Below are 20,960 nucleotides of genomic sequence, written 5' to 3' on the forward strand. Positions count from 1 at the left end.
ACAAATAACACACTGTAAGGTGAGTGAAAGAGAAGACAAGTTCCAAATATACAGCATTTCATGCCTTTCAGAATACTACTGTGCCCAGAGGTCCTTACTGTGAATCATTGCTTCAATGTGTATTTAATGTTGCCTTGTTAAAATGGACTAGTTTAATAAAATACTACTTTGCTGTGGCAATCACTTCCCCTGCTCACTCGCATATATCTGGGGAGCATTGTGCACATGTGGACATACAGGCAGCTAGCCTCACATACTCATTTAAGGCAAGCCTTAAATACAACTTTTCCTTTTCCTTCCTAATCAATCCATTCTTGTGGGGGAGGAAGAGAGAAGGGCAAGAAGGCATTTCATCAGGGACAAGTGGTGCAGGTGAGGCTCTCCTTACACGTGAGGAGGCTCTCCTTACACCAGCCTCCTCAGGTGTAAGGAGAGCCTCCTTGGGTGTAAGCAGGCAGGGCAGCTGTGATGCTTTTCTATGGACTACGATGGGTGGTTCTGCCTTACCTACAGCACCCACACTACATGTCCCTGAAGTTCATATATTTCTCTCTCTATCTCTCTCAGTTAGGGTTTGTTCAACTATTTTATTTCTAGGCCTCCCCCCAAGTCAGTCCCACTTTGCTCCCTTCCATCTTGGCTGCGATCCTGCTCTCCTCTCCTGGGTGAACTACCCCACCCTCTGCTTCTCTGCCATTTGAACAGAGAGTCGGGAATGGGGGGGGGGTTTTCAGTGGCCACATGAACTGCAGCATTCATCCACACCTTTTCATGTTTTTTTTCTAGCAGGTTGGGGAGAAGAAGAATTGAATGGCTGCCAGGGCTTATTCTACTATCTTCTCTAATGGCATCCTAGGTGCATCCAGACTTGTTAGAGGGTCAGGCACGCGTATCATTTATAGGCATTTATTGTTATGCATTTTGGTTAGTTTTATGACTTACAAATTGGTGGCAAAACACCCCATGATTTTAGTAGTCATGGAACTGAAGTGGGTGACAATGGGCGATACTTTGACTTTATCCAAACCAGTGAGTAGAACAGATATTCAAACACACATAATGCTTGGCTTCTGAAAGACAGGGGAGCTTTGTGAGTTTAGTTATCAAATTCAGTAACTGTGCAACCTCATGAAAGACTGGGAAACAATGTATTTCTATACTGTGTATGATTATTTCTATAGACATAAGACTTGTGTACTTATAGACTCCTCTTTTATCTGCATCCCTTTTCAGGGAAGAAAACGGAATTCATCGGGCAACAGAGCTATGTACTTGGACAACAAAGATGATGGCACCATTTCTAGAAAAGTAGATATGGAGTTGGCCCCTTCTGGGGTCCAACACCATGCAGACTTCCTTGGAGATGGGGTGGTGGAACCCGTCTCCCACAACTGCAGTCAGCTGAAGCTGTTGAAGGAAATGATGGCTGTTCAGGGGGAACCACAAAAATTCTATCCAAACTGTGCAGCTGAACCAGACTGTTGTGTTACCCTGGGGAAAGATTTCAGTCCGCTCACCATGCAAGGGAGGTAAGACTGAGAGCAAATGGAATGCGATGCATGTTCCTTTTTCTTCTCGGACTCAATAATCAATATATGTTTTATTTAATAACTAAGGAGTGGGGAAAAGCTTGGTTAAGAAGCTACAATAGCCAATTGCCTGGGGGATGCTATTATCTTAGAAGGTTTCACAACATTTTATCGCTGCTCTGTGTACATAATTTTTTCCAACATCTGGCTTTTCCTATTGTCTTTTTCATTAAAGTGCTCACAGAACACAGAGAAAAATCTTTGTTTTGATAAAATGATATATAAATTACTGAACAAATTCAAGGGAACAAACAGTCCAATCTTAACTAAATTCCTGCATGCTGATTTAGTGGTGCCAGCGCAGGCTCTGCTGTACCCCACAGGGGAATTTAAGCTGCTGGAGGTTGTCTCAGGGTAAGGGGACATTTGTCCCCTTGCCCGGGGTCAACTCAGACCTGCACCGACAATATCGCTAGTGCAAGTCCCTGTTGATCTGTGTCAGTGGATCAAGCCTGGGAAGGAGGAAAGAATACAATGCTTGCTGATACCACCAATTCCATTCCTCCTGAACCTGATCCTCTCATCCCCATAACCATGCTGCCTCCTCTAGTTCCAATCCACCCATGCCCATCACCACGCTGCCCCATCTCTGAACTAGACTTACCTGCTCTGGTGGATGTCCTCTCCGCTGGCGCAAGTGGTCTTTACCAGCCTTGTCTGGACACTAAATGTGGGAACTTCGATGTGCAACGCTATAGCCGTTCATTGTTAATATGAGATGATGGCACATTTTGTGTAGTGCTGCATTAGTTTATTTTTAACTGTTGGTAGTACATTGCAATATGTGCTTTTCCTGTGTGTAATATAGTGCTTTGTAGTATTTGTCTGGATTATCACTTAATGCAGATATTGAACAAATAGCTTTGTTGTGTGTGTTTTCTTTGTTTGAATGTCAGTATCCCTCCTTCTTCACCTTTGTGTCAGCCTTCTCCATTTCCAGCTATGCCTGTTTTACAATCCAGTCTTCAATGCACTTCTTCTCTCTTTGCTCCTACCACACACTTTACCCCTCCTCATTCCATGTGCTTCACAGGGTGACTTCTCGTGCTATAGGCAGCTAAACTAAAAATAAAGCATCTATAACCAAGCACTGCAGAAAAATGATAAAATAGGCCTTACGGTCTTTTCTGCATAAATCTCAGGCCAGTAGCAGAGTCAGGGAGGGGGTGGCATGTTAACTATGCAGGCATTGCAACACACTGTGTAAGCAGGCAACACTGCCTTTGCTGCCCAAAATGGCTCTGGTGCTGACTGGGAGGGGTTGCTTACATGGCACATTGTGGTGTCTGCTGCACTTACCACGCCACACCCCCGGCTATGCTACTCTCTCAGGCCAATGTCATGCATTATGGCTGCAAATGAAAGAGATGTCCACACTGGCTTTTCACATATAGATCTGCCCAATCAATAGCTGTGTCTATTCCAATAACAACCGCGCCAAGGGATGCACAGCACTGGAGTGAAGACTTGCCATGTGATCAGGCTGATCCATATGGGAAACGAAACTATTAATGTATCTTAGAATATCTCCCCTATGGAAACATTTTTTGTGGCCACCATGCATTTGCTGCAGTGTGCGAAGCTGGCCACAGAGGAACAATACTGAGATGCTGTGCTATTTCTGTTTTTTTCATTTGTTTAAAATGTGGCTGTATGGTGATTCTTGAACCTCTTAGTACAGTTATGGAAAGATGCCAACGGCATGTGGATTTCAATCCTCTTGGGACAGACAGAGGTTGGACAGCTGTTCCATCATGTAAACCTCTTTCTAAATCTAGAGCAGCTTTTCAAATTGACAACTCTTTTGACTAAAAGGGCACATAAGAGGTTTAGAAAAGTATGAATGGTGTGAAGAGAGTAAATAGAGAATAATTATATTCTCTCTCAAAGTACAGGAACATGGGTGAAGACTAATTGGCAGTAGTAGGGGGAATCAGTACCATTGGATGACTACTTAGGCGTCATTACCTTGGCAGGATCCACTGGTTGTAATCCTGACCAGCAACCATTGAGGAGGAGCAGAAGAAACACCACCACCGCTGGCTCTGAAGATTGGTCCTTTGGGAAGTGTTGACTCTCCTTAATGAGAGAGAGAGAGAGAGAGAGAGAGAGAGAGAGAGAGAGAGAGAGAGAGAGAGGGCAGCTGGCTGACAATCCATCAATCCTTCTCTCTCCAGCGGACCCCTCCCTTCCCCTGAGCAGGTGAAAGAAAGGTGATTACTTTGCATTGGTGAAGGGAGGGACTGAGTGAAATGCCTTTGTAAGTGCTTGGAGGAGAACTGATTGATGGATTGTCTTCTTAATTACTCTTATCTTACATGACAAAGGTCAGCGAGGCTGTTTTTAAATCACTGGAGCAAAGAAATTTTGTTTTTTAAATTGATTTGCTATAGTGGGTTTTTTGGCATGAGTGCTTGGAACGGAACCCACATGAATAATGAGGCTCAACCTGTATTTGCTCCTCTGCGGTGGTGGAGTCAATGGCTTGCTCACTATGGGTGCATGGGTGAAATAAAGATAAGAGAGTGGGGGACAGAAGACGAGGATTGGGAGAGCCCATCCATTACATGTTGCTGAGGCTATCCAAAACCTTGAACTGGTCCTAGGCAGCAGGCTTGGGACAATCAGAAAAAATTACACCTCAATGCTGTGCAAATGTACAGGAACAAATAACTGTTAGCCATAGTAGCTAAGGATGGAACTTCTCTGTTCAAAGGCTTTTGATTGCTGAATACTGTGAACGAACCTTTGGAAATGGCTAGCCTCACCATGCCCTGCTTATGAACTTCCTCCAGACATCTGGTTGGTCAGTGTTAGGAATGCTGGATTAGATGATCCAGCGATGCACTTCTTACATAAATGTGCCAATAACACATCTGCAGGTATCTTTTTTTTTTTTTTAATAAAGTGAGGTGAAGCATTATTCTTGGTCTCTTGTGTAGGGTGTGTTGTGCAGTAGATAAACCTGCAGAAGAGTGTGCAAGCCTGAATTAATAAATCTTTTCTTGGGCTGATTGTGTTGCCTGCTATTGTTGATGACTTATGTAATGCGCTTTTTGCGGTTTGTGTGTTTGTTTTTTAAATAAGCATCCTCAGATAGACCAGGGCTTGTAATCTTTCTAGGACCAATAGGAGCAACTTTACCTCTTTAGTCATGCCAATGACATGTGAGCACCAATCCTCTTTAGGTTTTTACTGACAGCTGTTTCATCATGTAAACCTCTTAGAGCGAAAACCATGAACCTGATTTTAATGAATATGCCTGTTAAAAGGAACAACAGAGCCAAAGGGGCGGTGGGAAGAAGGGGAGAAGAAGGGAAATGGGTGTCTCTTTGATTCACATTATTATTAGCTATAAGGAAAAAAGATCTTGCAGATTCATTACTTTTTAAAAAAATCACTTTTGTAAATTGGGATACAGGAGTGTGGTGCATTTGCTTCAGTGTTCAAGAAAGAATGCAGAGGAGATAATACAGAAGTTGATAGAAGAACTGTAGACTATAAATGCTTCTATTCTTCCTTCAGAAGCAGTAGGGCTAATGAAAAAGATAAACCTTTCCCCTTCTGTTTCATCTTTGGGATCAGCACAGCAAATAGCATCTTTTTAAAAGAACCATTTTGATTTCTGCTTTTTAAATGATTGTCTTTGGCTTATGGCCATTCAGTACGTTGAAAGCTGCAACAGCTGTGCCTTGCAGGTAAACTCACATGAAACAACTATTTGGAATGGTGAACCTTGCAAACGTGCTTTTCAGGAGCTTTTATCGCAGGTTAAACTGCAGCATGTATCCAGAAGGTTGCCATTACAAATCGGTTCATAGTTGTATAACCGCATTAAGGAGGATTATAGAGCCAGAAATAATTGTTCTAGTCTATTTAGTTAGAAAACAGAACATCAGAATCCATCCAGCAAGAAATATGGCCAATTTTTTTAAACATTTAATCTATACATAGCTCTTTCCCCTTTACAGACATACTTTCCGTTAACTTGAAACAGTCAGGTCTGATTTTTTAGGATTACATTTCAAATTTGTGTGAGAACCCATTTCAGTTATTTGAAAAAAGAAAGGGAATGTTTTCAGTTCACTCAATCCAGAATTTAGCACAGCGGCTGAACAGGTAAGGTCATAATAGAGTACCTAAGCATGTGCAGAATGCAGTTTTTCTCATGCGTTACAACTAGACTCCATGTAGGCACTGTAAATGCCATTGGGGAAAGGTGGGTTAGATATCTTTTAAATAAATAAATATCTGGAACTAGGTGTAAATTCCAGATATTTCCTGGACAGACAGTGTGACTTCCAGGCTGGCTTGAGTTTCAGGGTTTCTCATTTTTGGAATTAAACTTGATCTGGATTAATAAAAAAACTATTATACTTTCTATGACAGCAGTTCCCAATCTGGGATCACAAGCTGATTTTCAGGGGGTCATGGAGACTCCATTTACTACATTGATGCGTTTTTGCAACATTAGAAAAAGTTGCATTTTTGCAAAATTTTCAGGGAACATCCAAACAGAGAAATATGTTTTTGAAAATTTTTTGAGGTGTCTCACATAACTGGAAACAACTGTTGCATTTGGTAATCTATGGTACTCTACATACATTTTTTTTTTTTACAGGCACTGTCCTGGGTACTGAGAATTAATTCCTCATGCCAAAAAACTGAACTCACCCCAGAAAATCTAAAAACAAACATGGTTTTACTGATTACACAGCTTAGCCACTGAAAATATTTTAACGTGTTTCCACATACTGATTCATCCATGAGTACGTGTGATTTATTAAAACAATGACATCACTTCCTGCATAATGACATAACTTCCAGTCCTGCCAGCACAATCACTTCCTGCTTTAATGACATGATTTCTGGTTTGGGGGGGGGGGTCCTGACAGGTTGTCATTCCAAAAAAGTGGGTCCCGGTGCTAAAAAGGTTGGGAATCACTGCTCAGTGAGGTTTAAGTGATCTTTACCAACTAATTGGCAATTCTTTCAGAGCTAATGGCTCACTCAGGATCATTCAATGAGTTTATGGCTTGGATGGGACTTTAACCCTAGTCTTGTTACACTAATGCAGCAATTTTCAACCAATGTGCTGCAGCACCTGTGCTGCAGTTGTGCTGTGGGGGTTTGGGGGAGGATCATTAGTAATGCCATCGGGGAATGTGAGCCCCCCACTGGTAGTGTGATGTGCCTTGTCAGTTGTCAAAAACTGATGGGGTCCCCTAATAATTTTAGTGCCTTGTACAGGGTTTGGATTTGATGAACCACCACTGATGAACCCACCCCCTCCGCCCCTCCCTTGCCCCATCTCCTCCCCATTCTGCCCACCTTGTCCCATTGCAGCCTCTCTCTGTCCACCTCCATCCCATTCCACTCCCTGTGCTGGGTTTACCTCCCTGCATCTGCCAGTGTGTGCGGGAAGGCTCTGACCTTCCCACTGACATGCTGGGAGCTTGCACAGTCACAAAGCACTTTATGGCTGTTTTGTGGCAGCCTCCGGTGTTACTTTTAGATATTATTGGGCCATAAGAAGACATTCTTTTAAAAATGACACTACCTTTTTTTTTTTTGCCAGTACTGCCATTCATGGAGGTTTTGAAAGCTAGAATTCCAAATTACCTTTCAACAGTGTGACAGTAAATCCTCAGAGCCTTAGAGATGACAATTTGCTAATCAACCAAAATACTAATTTGTATCTACTTTCCTCTTTCAGACCACATTTTCTTCAAGAAAATGTACATACACTTGGAAATGGCATTGTTGGAATCCCAGTGTCATGTCGTGTGTATTGAGTATGTATGCGTGAGAGAGACCAAGAGCACAGGTTTGGTGAATATGGGAGCAAGGGGTTTTGAATTCTGAACTTTTCAGAGCTTGCACATAGACGGTGCCTAAACAGTATACTTCCCTCATGGTTAGGTGATAATTCACATAATATTTTGGTCATTTAGTGGAGTTATCTTGTGTGATTCCCTTCCACCATAGGAATCCATGTCAATCTGTGACTAAATTGCATTTAAAAATATATATGCGTGTGTATATATATATATATATATATATATATATATATATATATATATATATATATATATATATATATATATGGTAGTCATATCATTCAGACTGAGGCCTAATGTAATACTGCAGGCCCACTTTATCAGCTTTCTAGTTATTCTATAAATAGATTCCAAACGTTGAGGACAACAGTCATATTGAGTCAGTTTGCTGCTTAGTCAGTTTTCTATTTGGCTTCTTTAGCTCTCTCTGCAGGGAGCTCTAGGGACATTAATTAGATTTGTGTCAGTGATACTGGAAATGTGACATGAAAGCAATGACATGACTTGGATCAACAGCTCGTCATGCCTCCTTTGAAAGAAGCACCTACCTTCTTTAGCATCAAATTATTCAGGAAATAGGCATATCTCTAACTCAGTTTTTTAATTCACTTTTTCGAGTTCCTGAAGATATAGCTTTTTTTCTTCACCTCAGACACATAATTGACACTCGGCTGGCAGAGAATTCCATACAAATCTGAGGTGATAAGGCCTACCCCTGATCTCTACAACTTGTGAACAAGTCACCCACAAGCCACATACAATCCCTGCTGGGTGCTGATTTTGCTGTTGCAGAGAGGACCATTAATCTGGGTGGGGTGCTATATTTGGCTGTTGGCTTGTTTGTCCTGATGAATAATAAATGGTACAGGCCTGCCATGCGTTCATCCACCACCTGTTTCCCAATTTGCCATGTAATAGCCACATGATCAGTAGAGTCGCACTTGGAACCAAATTGGGTTCAATTTGGATCACTGTTAGGCCAATCAGGAACTGACTTCTGGATGTGACTTCAGCCTTGGAGAACTGTTCTCAGTCAGTGAATGCAATCCTGTAGGGAATGGACCAAGACAGCTTGGTGCAAGACAGCTTCTTTACCTTACCTGCCCATGGGCCTGCTCTCTCCCTCTTTTTCCTCACTCAGCCTATGTATTTACAATTAAACAAATCACAAAAGCACGACCCATTTCCACTACTCAATATTTCAGAGGATAACATTATATTATTACCATGTATTACATTATTACCAGCAAGGCACATATCACAAAATATAAGGGGAAAAATATGTGTGGATGCAGTTACACAAATTTCATCTCTGTTGCAAACAAGGATTATGATTCCAATCCTATAGTCTCTCCTCACCTGCCAATGCAGCAGTATCAAAAAGGCACGCACTGTATTCAGTGCGGGGTGGGGGGGGGGAGGCTTGGGATGTGAACGAGGAATTATTTCTTCCTACCCCTCCATAAGCTTCCTGGTCCACACTGGGTGTCCTCAGGCCTGCACCAAGTCTTTAGCTGGTGCAAGTCTAGGGTGAAGAAAGGGGTGGGAAGATTTTAAAAAGAGGGGATAGGACCTGGCTTGTGCCACTGATCCATCCCTCATGCTGCCTCTTCACCTATTTCCCCCCATCCAGTTTTACCCCTTCCTGTGCACCCCCACTGCTACCTTACCTGTTCTGGTGGGTGCAAAAGGGTCCAGCAGTGGAGTTGTGGGGCTGCAGCAGCATGTGCAAAATGGCCGTTGATGGAATCCTCTCATTCCATCAGCAGCCATTTTATGACAGTGGAATTTACGCCTGCTGTCGTAATGGTCTCCACAGCATAATCCAATCCTGGACAAGATTGGGCTGTAACATGTTCAGCAAGCCAGAGTTTTTATAGGTGAGTTTTGAAAGAAGAGAGAAAGACAAATCTGAAACTTTTCCTACAATTCAGAGAAATGGGAGATACATCTAGCCAATATATTGGTTATAGTGGACTGCAGCCTGTAAAATGCTGTATACTGATGTAGTTAACACAAATCTCATATTTCAATGTTTTAAGAAATGAGTTTGGTGTATTTGGATTATACAGATATGTCGCTTTCCTCCCCCAACATGGTACTCAAGACAGCATACATGGGGGTCCCCAGGTATTCTCCCATCCAGGCATTGATCATACCCCAACCTGTTTAGTTTCAGCAAGATGGTTTCATGATGTGCCCTCAGACCAAGCCTTGAGACCAAGAGCCAATGCTTCCTGCTGGATTCATTTATAATATAAATATGGAACATAGAATGGGGTGGCCCAAAGAGCTTCAGAAGTTTCTTTGCATTTTTCATTCTAGAATCTGATCTAGTCTAGAGGTCTTTGAATCTAACAGAATGCAGTGCTCATTGTCAATGTATTTCATCCAAGGTTGTGTTTCTGTCCAACCGAATTCTGTTTCCCCCTTCTCTTTTCCTCTAACAATAGATCCAACTTTGGAATTCTGGAAAAAAGTCTCTAAGGGTGCAGTCCTAACCCCTTATGTCAGTACTTTCCAGCACTGACATAGCGGTACCAATGGAATATGTGCTGCATCCTGCAGTTGGGTGTCACTCATGGAGGCCTCCTCAAAGTAAGGGAATGTTTGTTCCCTTACCTCAGAACTGCATTGCTCTTAAATCAGTGCTGGAAAGCACTGACATAAGGGGTTAGGATTGCGCCCTTAATCTGTCTTCTAGGGAAGAAAGGTTGTGAATGAATATGATTAATGTGCTATCAAAACCATTAAAACAGTTTGTTGGATTAGTATTTTAAGAAGGAATATTATAAAAGTGAGGAGTAGGTTTTATGTGGAGTTCAGATTTGGTTTTGTTCATGCCTGTTCAGTTCCTCAGCTCTGGCATGTGACATGCCAAGAATGCTGGATTAATTTATAAGACTGAAAATACAAATGTGCAGTTTACAATCAGGTGATTTTGCATATTAAAGAATGTGAGCTCCAATACATTCTATTCAAGAGCTTTCTTTTGGGTAAGCCATACACAAGGTGTTACACACCTTGTGTAACAGAAAAAAATAGAAATAAAACAATAAAGTCACCCCCCCTTTTCCAAGGGAAATAAATACATTGCAATCTTGATCAGATGCCTCCTCAGTAGCTATTTGCTCTTGAGGGGGGATATGATCTAAAAGTGGACCATGGTGGGATTAAAGAGTTAAATTCTTCCTTTTCCTCTAATGGACGTCCTGTGGCTGCTATTTAGTAAATGAAAGTTAAGCATGTTGGGGCAAATGACATTTCAGTTTTACAACTTGACTGTCGTGAACTATTGGGCATGACAGTTTGCTCATGTCATGGCATATTTGCTCCCACTGACATGCATGCAAAAGAACTCTTGATAATATGGTTTGTATTAAGTATTAATATTCGCATTATTAAGTATAATCAAAGCACAAGACTAGACATAGCTGGCACAGGAGTTTTGTTGCATACTGTAATTTGGCATTCTTTTGAGTGGTCTACTTTAGTTCTGGTGCTGTTTCAGGTCAGGGAGATATTTGCAAACAAGGATGGACCATCTGTTGTAGATCAGTTGAGGTGTGTTGATAGAGATCTCTTTGCTTAGCTTGGAGTTGTTTCAAGAAGTGTTTTGTAATTCTTGTTTCTCAATGCATATTATTATAATACACTTTTCCTGGATTCAGACTACCATTTTTGAATTCTCTCTCTCTCTCTTCACCTTACTCGAAAAGCCAACCAATAAATGTTAACTCACTACCAAATCCGATTCAACTTTCCAGCACCGGTGCAGCCACAATGCAGCCCTGAAGTAAGGGAACAAATGTTGCCTTACCTTGAGGAGGCCTTTGTGATTTCCTCCCCAGCACAGGATGCAGCGCACGCCCCATTGACACAGCAGCACTGGCACTGGAAAATTGGATAGGATTGGGCCCTAAATCAGGTGATACAGAATGGTCAATTTTCTTGAGTGTTGACATAACCATTTTTAAAGTACCAGCAATGTAATATGTGGTGATGTGATTTCGCTCATGGTGCTAGAGAACCAAGTGTATGCTGGAGGTGAAGTCTTGAGATATACTGATTAAAAGAAAATGGCCTCAAGCAAGTGAGCCTGGTCCTAACAAGACAATATCACAGTAACTTATCTGATAGTAATATTACATCTATAAATAAAAACACTTCCTTTTCATTTTGAACGTAATTTGTCATCTAGGTTCGAAATGGCCAGATATGATGTGCTGCTGTTTACATGACAGTCTGATATGTTGATATGAAAACATGATCTCTCTGACCAGTAACCATTTTATGAAAATTGGTTGGTCAGTTCTATAGAGTAATGTATTGGATAGCCAGTGCCAAGGGGGTTAACACTGCATTGTGTCTTTGCAAAACTAATTATCCTAATTATCAGCAACATACCCAGCTGCACTGCAAATGTGTTCAGAATAAATACTGGAATAAAAACACAAGGCCTTGACAGCAGTTATGGTTCTGCTTGAACAGGCTATGCTTTCCCATTTTTGCAGAGAAGACAAATCTTTCTGTACTACTGAGTCTGTAAAGTTAATGAATGGAATCCTGTCAAATCATCTTGTCATTGCTTTCATTGCTCATGCACTGTTGTTTGTAAGTGTACTTTAGAGGCAAAATGTCAATTTGTTGGTTTATTGGTCACCAGTGATACTGTACATTGAACCACTTTTCATGATTTCATTCTAATTTTGTTCTACACTATCCTGATGTTAGTTTTTATATATTTGCTGTATATTGGTGGTTTTTCCTTTCGGAATTGGAAGTTTTAAAAATTTTTCATTAAAAAAGTTTATTTTATGCCCATCAGTAAATGTAATGCAATGTACCAAAGCAAAGTAAGAATTGTAACACAGTAATGAAATGGTTGGGTTTGGGGATTGTGAAGTAGCCATGATTTGTTACTGCTGAACAGAAGGAATCTGTAATGAAACATACATGTGAAGTGGTGCAGATTCAGCATTAAAATAAGGCAAGAAAATAAAAAAAGCCTTCAATAATTGACAAGGCAGGCTAGGACAATGATCCAGAAGGGAAACAATTCAAGGTTCTCATGCAAGATCGTTCTCAGAAAGGTTTGTACCATTTTAATAAAGCACACATTTAGTATCTTGTCCCTCATAAGGAAGACTAACAAGGAAGACTTTGAACACAGTATGCTGTTTCTTCAGTCTCAGACTCTGTTAGCAACTATTATCCTTTTCCTCTTCCCTTCATTCTATTCTTGCTGCTACCCCTCTTTCTCTCTTCCTCTCTTTCAAGGCCCTCTAGGAACAAAATTCTGAAAAAAAAAACCCCATGCTTGGATCATTGGTGGGAGAGATGTTTGGGAGAGGAGGTTTGAAAAGGTAGCCTGGTCACTGAACAGTGAAGCTTCACTGATTATTCAGGAAGCCGTGCTTGTAAATGAGATTATGCCAAGATGGGGAATCTGAACATGCCAGACTTAGAGAAGAGTGACACATATTGATGTCCTGCAGGGCTGCAGCCCATTTCTGACCAATGGCACTTTATTTAGTATGATTTTGATTAGAAGGAGCAGCTGTACTTCACCCCTTCAGGCCAATGTTCTGGCTGACCCTCTGGAATGTCTGCTAAGAAACCAAGATAGAGATCGTGTACATCTGAAATGGGAGGTCATGGGCAACTAATATGATCTCTTAAAAACAAACAAACTAAAACCCCACAACCACTCAACCCTATATACAGCTTTAGAGAGGTAATTGCAATGAAAATTAACTATTTTTTCTTTTTTTTAAAAAAAGGTATAACTTCAATTTGCCCAAATTCTTCAACACAAGATCCAAAGATGGCTGTTTTACAGAGAAGACTCCTCTTTTGAAAGTTTCGACTGAGGAAAATGGGTAGGAAACTAGAAGATTTGTATTTGTCTCATAAAGAACATAAAGCTTGTCACAATTCCATGAATCTAATAGTGGTTGAAACCCTATTAATTTGGAACTACTTAGACCTGCTCTGAACTTTAGCCTGAAGATATTAAAAATTTATGTGTTGTCAGAGAAGCCACTAGAATATTCTGGAATTGTCCTCTGTGAATCTGGGGGAACCTCCTGAACTCCCAATGTGCCAATTACGGTACCTTTTAATTTCCGTAGTAGCGCTTGCAACGCGAGTTTTGCTTGCTTAAACATTCTTGCTGAACAGAAGAACCGAATGTGCAGGCAACCAGCTTGTACGCTACAGGGTGACTAACAGGAAGCAGGACTGGTTTCTCTGTAGCATTCAGGCTAGTTGCCTGCATGTTTTGGTTCTTCAGCAAGAATGTTTAAGCAAGAAACACTTGCACTGCAAGCCCTGGAAATAAAAAGGTACCATAATGCACATGTGGGATGTGCTACTAATTATATATACAGTGGTGCCTCGCAAGACGAAATTAATTCGTTCCGCAAGTCGTTTCGTATTGCGAAAATTTCATCTTGCGAGCGCGGTTTCCCATAGGAATGCATTGAAATTTAATTAATGCATTCCTATGGGCAAAAAAAGTCAGAACAAAGTCAAATTTGGTTTACAAAGTGTTTATTAAGTGCTCTTTAAAGGCATACATACTGTACAGAGGATTTCAAAAATTTCAAGCACAAAACATCAACTTTTTAATTTTAAAAATTCGTCTTACGAAGCACGGCCATAGAAAAAATTCATCTTGCGAAGCACGGCATAGAAAAATTTGTCTTGTGAGTCACCAGAAAAAATCGCAAAAACGCTTTCATCTTGGGAGTTTTTCGGTGTGCGAGGCATTCGTCTTGCGAGGCACCACTGTATAGTGTTCCCCCGTATCTGTGGTTTCCGTATTTGTGTGGGGGAGCAGAACAGAACCCCTGTGGATAGCCTTACTCTGATGGTAATTCAATTAATACAATGTTTTGAAACATTGTATTTACCCTCCCCCTTTCAATTCTCCATTACCCTCATCCCCTCTCCCTCTGCAGTCCTCCATTACCCACAACCCCCTCTCTCCCCTGCAGTCCTCCGTTACCCACAACCCCCCCTTTCTCCCCTTGCAGTTTTTCATCCCCCACAATCTCCCTTTCTGCCCCTCCACTCCTGCATCATCCCCTGGGGGCTGGGGATAAGAACAGGCCATCAGCTTGGCTGTACTTGTCATAAGAGTTGACCAAACAGCCACTGGGTAGATGGGACTCGTCAGCCTGGGAAGGCAGCTCATATAAGAGAAGGAAACTCTGACCTCAAAGCTCCACTGCCTTGTGGCTATATCCAGTTGTGGAAAAGGCTTCAGGAGTCAACCTCGAGGTAAAATCCAGAGCCGAAGTCCCTGAGGCAGTTAGCGGCTGTACACAGTCACGCTGTGGCAACTCCTGCGACACCGCTGGAACCAACCGTATTGGCTTCTGCCTTTCCATTGGACCATTCCAGTGATGTGGAGCGGGGGAATTTGCTGCATGGGTAACAGCCTATCCTCCATACCTTCTTTACCCAGGCTTCGCGCACTGGAGAGGACATTCCAACTTCGCCATATGGCATTGGCACAACACAGGAAACAGCAGTTTACCAGTTATAAGTCTTTGCTCGATTGGCATACAGTGTGACGCCAGGGGCTGCTTCCGATGGTGGGAGAGATAATTGCATCTCATTGGGCAGCTACCGTCTGCCTTAAGCTGGGCAGTCCCCAGCCAGTAAGGTGTTGCCTCGCCACGGTCCGTGGGGTTTAGGGTGAAAACTGACAAGCGGATCAACAACTCTGCACCATGCAACAGAAAACTCCTGCCCTAAAGCTGGGCACCTGGAACATAAGGACAATGACACCTGGCTTCTTTGACGACCTGCAGGAAATAGATGACGCACGCAAAATAGCTGTTGTTGACATGGAACTGAGCAGATTGCAGATGGACATCGTCCTCTTTCAAGAGACAAGGCTGCCAGATTCCGGATCTGTCAAGGAGAGAAATTTCTCATTTTTCTGGCTGGGAAAACCACCAAATGAAACCAGGGAACATGGCGTTGGCTTTGCAATCAGAAATACCCTGCTGGAATCCATCATCCACCTACTGCTGGAAGTGAAAGAATTTTGTCCCTGCAGCTCCAGTCATCAGCAGGACCTGTCACTCTCATCAGTGCTTATGCACCGACTCTGTCGTCTCCAGCAGAAGCCAAAGACAAATTCTATGATTACCTGGCCACCACTATCAAGAAGATCCCCGTAAAAGAGCCATGGTTCATCCTTGGCGATTTCAATGCTAGAGTTGGTGCTGATCACAGTTCGTGGCCCACTTGCTTAGGTCAGTTTGGCACTGGGAAGATGAACGAAAATGGCCAACGCCTGCTAGAGTTTTGCTGTCATCACGGTCTCTGTGTCAGCAACACGTTCTTCAACACAAAGCCCCAACATAGAGTCTCTTGGAGACACCCAAGATCAAAGCACTGGCATCAGCTCGACCTGATTCTCACCAGACACTCCAACCTTCCCAGCATCAAGATCACACTCAGTTATCAGGGTGCTGCCTGCGACACTGACCACTCCCTGGTGTGCAGCAGAGTGAAACTGCGAACAAAGCGACTGTATCACACGAAAAAGGAAGGAAGACCTCGCATTGATACCAGCCAGACCCAGGATCAGACAAAAGTGGAGGAATTTGCACGAGCGCTTGAGGAATCTCTTCCAGGCCTGGCTGATGCAGATGCATCCAACAGATGGGAACATTCCAAGAATGCCATTTACAACACCGCCTTGTCCATATTTGGCAAGAATTCCAACAAGATGGCAGAATGGTTTGAAGCCCACTCTGAAGAGTTACAACCAGTCATTGAGGAAAAGAGGAAAGCTCAAGCAGCATACAAGGCCTGTCCCAGTGAGCGCAACCTGCAGGTCCTCCGAGCTGCTCGCAGCAAAGCCCAGCAGACTGCCAGGAGATGTGCTAATGACTACTGGCTCCAGCTCTGTTCCCAGATACAGATAGCAGCTGACACGGGCAACATCAAGGGGATGTATGATGGTATCAAGCAGGCCCTAGGTCCAACACAGAAGAAAATTGCCCCTCTGAAGTCTGCTGCAGGCAAGGTCATCCAGGACCAGGCGCAGCAGATGGAACGCTGGGTGCAGCACTATATTGTGCTATATGGGTGAGCTATATTCCAGAGAAAATGTAGTCACTGAAGAAGTACTGAACAACATTGAGTGCCTGCCTGTGTTGGAGGAGCTTGACAGTGAACCAACCCTAGAAGAACTTCACGTGGCCCTGGACTCCCTTGCCTTTGGCAAGGCACCTGGAAAAGACAGCATCCCTGCTGAAGTCCTAAAGTGCTGCAAAGAGATCATTGTCAATGAGCTGCATGAAATCCTCTGTCTCTGCTGGAGAGAAGGTGGAGTACCTCAGGACATGAGGGAAGCAAACATTGTCACGCTGTACAAGAACAAAGGTGACGGAGTGACTCAACAAAGGTCGAATCCCAAAGGATCTCCACTATGGAGAACTCGTGCAAGGAAAGTGCACTACAGGTAGACCACAGCTGCGATACAAGGACATCTGCAAGAGGGATCTGAAGGCCTTAGGAGTGGACCTCAACAAGTGGGAAACCCTGGCCTCTGAGCTTGGAGGCAGGCTGTGCAGCATGGCCTTTCCCAGTTTGAAGAGACACTTGGCCAACAGTCTGAGGCAAAGAGGCAAAGAAGGAAGGCCCATAGCCAGGGAGACAGACCAGGGACAGACTGCACTTGCTCCTGGTGTGGAAGGGATTGTCACTCCCAAATCGGCCTTTTCAGCCACACTAGACGCTGTGCCAGAACCACCATTCAGAGCGCGATACCAGAGTCTGAAGGTTGCCAACTAATGTTTCGAGGGAGGAGTATATGTGTTCTCATCCCACATCAGTTCTTTTTTGGGATACTTCATAGAGTGCAGACTGTTCTTAAAGTGCTTTTGCATGGTAGCACTCTGTGCAGGTTACAAAATTTGCATGCCTCTTTCCACTTGTTGTGGTCTCCTCATGTGAAGACTATCTGTGCCAGAGCTATGAGCTAGCTGTCTGTGCCAGAACATATGATGCTCATACTCCATAAGGAAGGTTCAGATAATATTGTAAGTAGCTTACAAGAATTACAGGACCTCCTAGAATGACCATCATATGGAAGTGGTTGCCAGTGGTTGTTTTCCTGGTGGAGGGAGGAGCTTGGTGAAAAGGCAAGGGGCCAGACCACTGTGCTCTGAGGATTGTGCAACAGTTATTTTGTTTTTAAAAGCAGGGAGGTGACATTCCTTCTATGAATGGGAAGAAAGTGAAAGCCTCTGGCTGACCAATGGAATTCAACTTCTCCATCATAGAAAATGCTTGAGCTTGGTTGGAAAGCACAACAAAAAGATCTGATCAAATGGATGCAGTAATGAGTAATACCCAGCAGATGGAGCTGGGATGCTACTCACAAGACACAGCACACATAGCCCCTCCCCCCATGCATCAGGTTGCTGACTGGTGAAGTTTGCAAGCAGGCTGGATGGCAAACAGATGAAAGAAAATTAATTTCCTGAATGAAAACTAGGCAGAAACCATCCCTAGCACTAGCAACTTAAGCAGCATTGTTCTTTTACATTTAAAGTGCACCCACTTACTTGTCTGTAATGTATCAACATTAGGTATCTATAGCAGGACTGGGTAGGACGCATCCACTCCTGTGGGTTTTGGGTTTTAAAAGCCTTGGTTTGATGATGTCATCAAGTTACTTGATTGGAGGAATAGGTCTCACCTAGCTTCAATATCCTACCCCTTCGGGCGGCCAAACTTTCAACTTTAGGGGTCCTGAACCTTTAAGAATTATTAATAAATAAATGACAAGCAAAATAAATGACAAACTGCTCCTGCAGAAATTCCTCCTCTACACAATTGTTAAAGGTCCAGGAGCTCTAAAGTTGAAAGGTTGGTTGCCCTGACCTAAGTAGACAGGTTTGGCAGATGCAGGCTATCTCTAGGCCGAATAGCTTCTGCAGACAGGGCAAATTCACATCTAGCATATGCCTGTCTGGGAATGGTGTTTCTGACAGACAAGGACCAAGCCTGCTTGCAGAGGAATGTACCAGCAGCCTTTGTCTGCTGAACTTGCACAGAAGCATATGGGTTGTTAAGGTGTCCAAAAGTCCAGAAAAATAGGCATGAAACAGGGGAAGAGAAACAGAGCATTCATCACAGTGTGTTGATATTTGCCAATGATGTGTTGCAGGTTAAGATGCATGGCTGTCCACAATGCAGATTTCATCACGGATGATGATTCTTGGGAAAACAGCTCTGCTGAATTCGAGCAGAGATTTCAGCTGGAAAATGAAATGGCAAGTTTGTCTAGATCTGCTTCCTCCTCAGAGAAATCTGAAATGTTGGACAACTTTCATGTCAAATTCAATTTATCCAGGATGAGGTAAGAGCTTCCATTTTGCCATTAATGTTTCTGCAGGTGTTGAGGGCCAAGGGGGAAAAGAGTCATGAAATTGATTTTTCGTTCAGTAAATGAGTACAAATAACACTTCCTGTTTTTTGTGATATCATGCAATTGATTTTCAAACAGAACACTCCAATGAAACAGATGATAAAATTTGTTTAGACTTATATCCCTTTGCAACAATAGGACTTAGCAAACCATATCTCTGAAGTGTTGAAAGTGATAAGGGAAAACAGTCTATCTTTGCATGAAATCCTTTTGATTTGCATGGCCCTTTTGTTCAATATGAAGCTATGAGATCATTTTAATGCCATATTTAATTTTTGTTAATGGGGTTGACTTCCAAACATTATTTAAGTAAAACCAGTACAGTTTTCTACACATGGCTTTTAAATGTAACATTATTTTGCACCAAGGGTTAATAATTTATGGTGGTGAGTTTTTAGGATCTTAGTAGGTTGGTAACTGAGAGAAATTCAAATGTACAGATGTCATCAGTGAGGTTAAAGAATTGTTTGAAATCCAGCCATGGGATTCCCTCCAAAATTCTTACATTTGAAAAAAAGATAGGAAGGGCAGTTTGGGATTTAATTTCTGACCCAAAGCGCTAACTGAAAGTGGGAGGAGCTAAATAGTCCTAAAAGGTATATAAGGGCTTGTTTCCTAGGCACTCTGTGTGGGAAGTTGGAGGCCATCATTAAGAGGGAAATAATTGGGCTGAATTGCATTATTGAACTGAGAGGTAACCTTGTCAATTTACCCAGTTTCATGGGAAGAGCTGTGCTGATTCTGCTTTAAGTGTTGGTGCAGTGCCAGAGGGGGAGCTGAACTCAGGGGTGGAGAGCCCAGAAGGGAAGCATCCCTGCTTCCTCAGGACCTCACAGAGAGTAAGTCCTGGTAAACTAGGGATTGGTAGCAGTGAAAGAACCACCAGTTGGGTCAGCGTTGGTGACTTATGGTGCCGGGTCAGGGACGTATGAGAGCACCATGAGAAGGTTTCTGTGGTATCCTTTATACATTATTAAACAGTGCTGTGGCAGTTGCTTTTTTTGGTTATATTGCGTGGCACTATTATAACTTTTCAGAGGGGGATATGAGTGCACATAAATGCATGGCTTTTTCCTAAGTTAATATCTCACCAGGAGGGATGAACCTACAGAACCTCTCATTCCAAACAAGTGGTCTCTGCAGTTCAACTGTAATGCGTAAAGCGCATTTCTGGTAGAGAACCTTCTCATACTTTTTTTCCAGGAGCTAAGCAAGTTCCTCCATTCTCTCTTCACCCTTTTTTCCCATTAGAGTTTCCTAAAACTTTAGCTGTTAAGTAACCAGTATCTGAGCTTGGATTGAATATTGAAGACCATAAGTGCAAACTTTTTAGGGGAAGATCCGTTTATAGTATTAACTCAAGTGGAAAAAAAAAGTATCATGTTCAATATTTGTTTTTGTTTTTTCTTAGCCTTTCTTTTTAACCTTCACTTTTTTGTTTTAATTATGGATATATTAATGCATTAAAAACAGCATGGTATTTCCTTGTTCTGTATCATTGCTGTGTAAGCACAGCTAGATGCAATTGCACTACTTACTTACTGTAGAGCAGTTGGCAGAAGCTCTTATATTGTTTCTTTCCAAACAGACAACATTATACCAGATATCATATGCAGGGGAAAAGAACGGAGCAAATTCCTGAGACCCAGCTCTCATTCCAAACATGACCCTAACCAATCAGGGATCTTGCAGCAAATGTGATATCACAACGCTATGTAGCTAATAAGATTTGGCTATATGTAGGTGTCCCTGAGGGTAAATGATGCCAATTTAGCATCACTTTTGAATAGGTGAACCCTTTTATCCCAAAAAATTGCTAAAGAGGAATATGGACACTTACGAAATATAAAATTGCTACCCTTTGATTTATATATATAGTCACATGTTCACCCAACTATAATGTGTGAAGTGGTGCCATTTGGCTCTCACACCTATGACCAAACCATTCTAAAATGAACTTTCCTATGTGTTTGGGAGCAGATAGAACTGACTGTGAATGAGACTATGTTGAGTGTACTCGGGTTGGAAAATCCAGAGAGTCCTTTGGGTGTGTACAGGTGCTTGTGT

The 20,960-nt window shown here is 42.4% G+C and overlaps 1 protein-coding gene across 1 annotated transcript in view; it reads left to right on the top strand.

Annotated features, from left to right (window-relative positions):
- The first annotated feature begins 1,266 nt into the window (after positions 1 to 1,266).
- The window catches only part of OCA2 (OCA2 melanosomal transmembrane protein), a 173,540-nt gene continuing 153,846 nt past the window's right edge, over positions 1,267 to 20,960 (top strand). The window contains exons 1-3 of the mRNA XM_066621921.1: positions 1,267 to 1,529; positions 13,213 to 13,311; positions 18,639 to 18,824. Of these exons, the coding sequence (XP_066478018.1) occupies positions 1,267 to 1,529; positions 13,213 to 13,311; positions 18,639 to 18,824 (548 nt within the window). The remainder of the gene's footprint in view (positions 1,530 to 13,212; positions 13,312 to 18,638; positions 18,825 to 20,960) is intronic.

Source organism: Tiliqua scincoides, chromosome 3 (genome assembly GCF_035046505.1).
Source record: "Tiliqua scincoides isolate rTilSci1 chromosome 3, rTilSci1.hap2, whole genome shotgun sequence".
Taxonomy (NCBI): Eukaryota; Metazoa; Chordata; class Lepidosauria; order Squamata; family Scincidae; genus Tiliqua; species Tiliqua scincoides.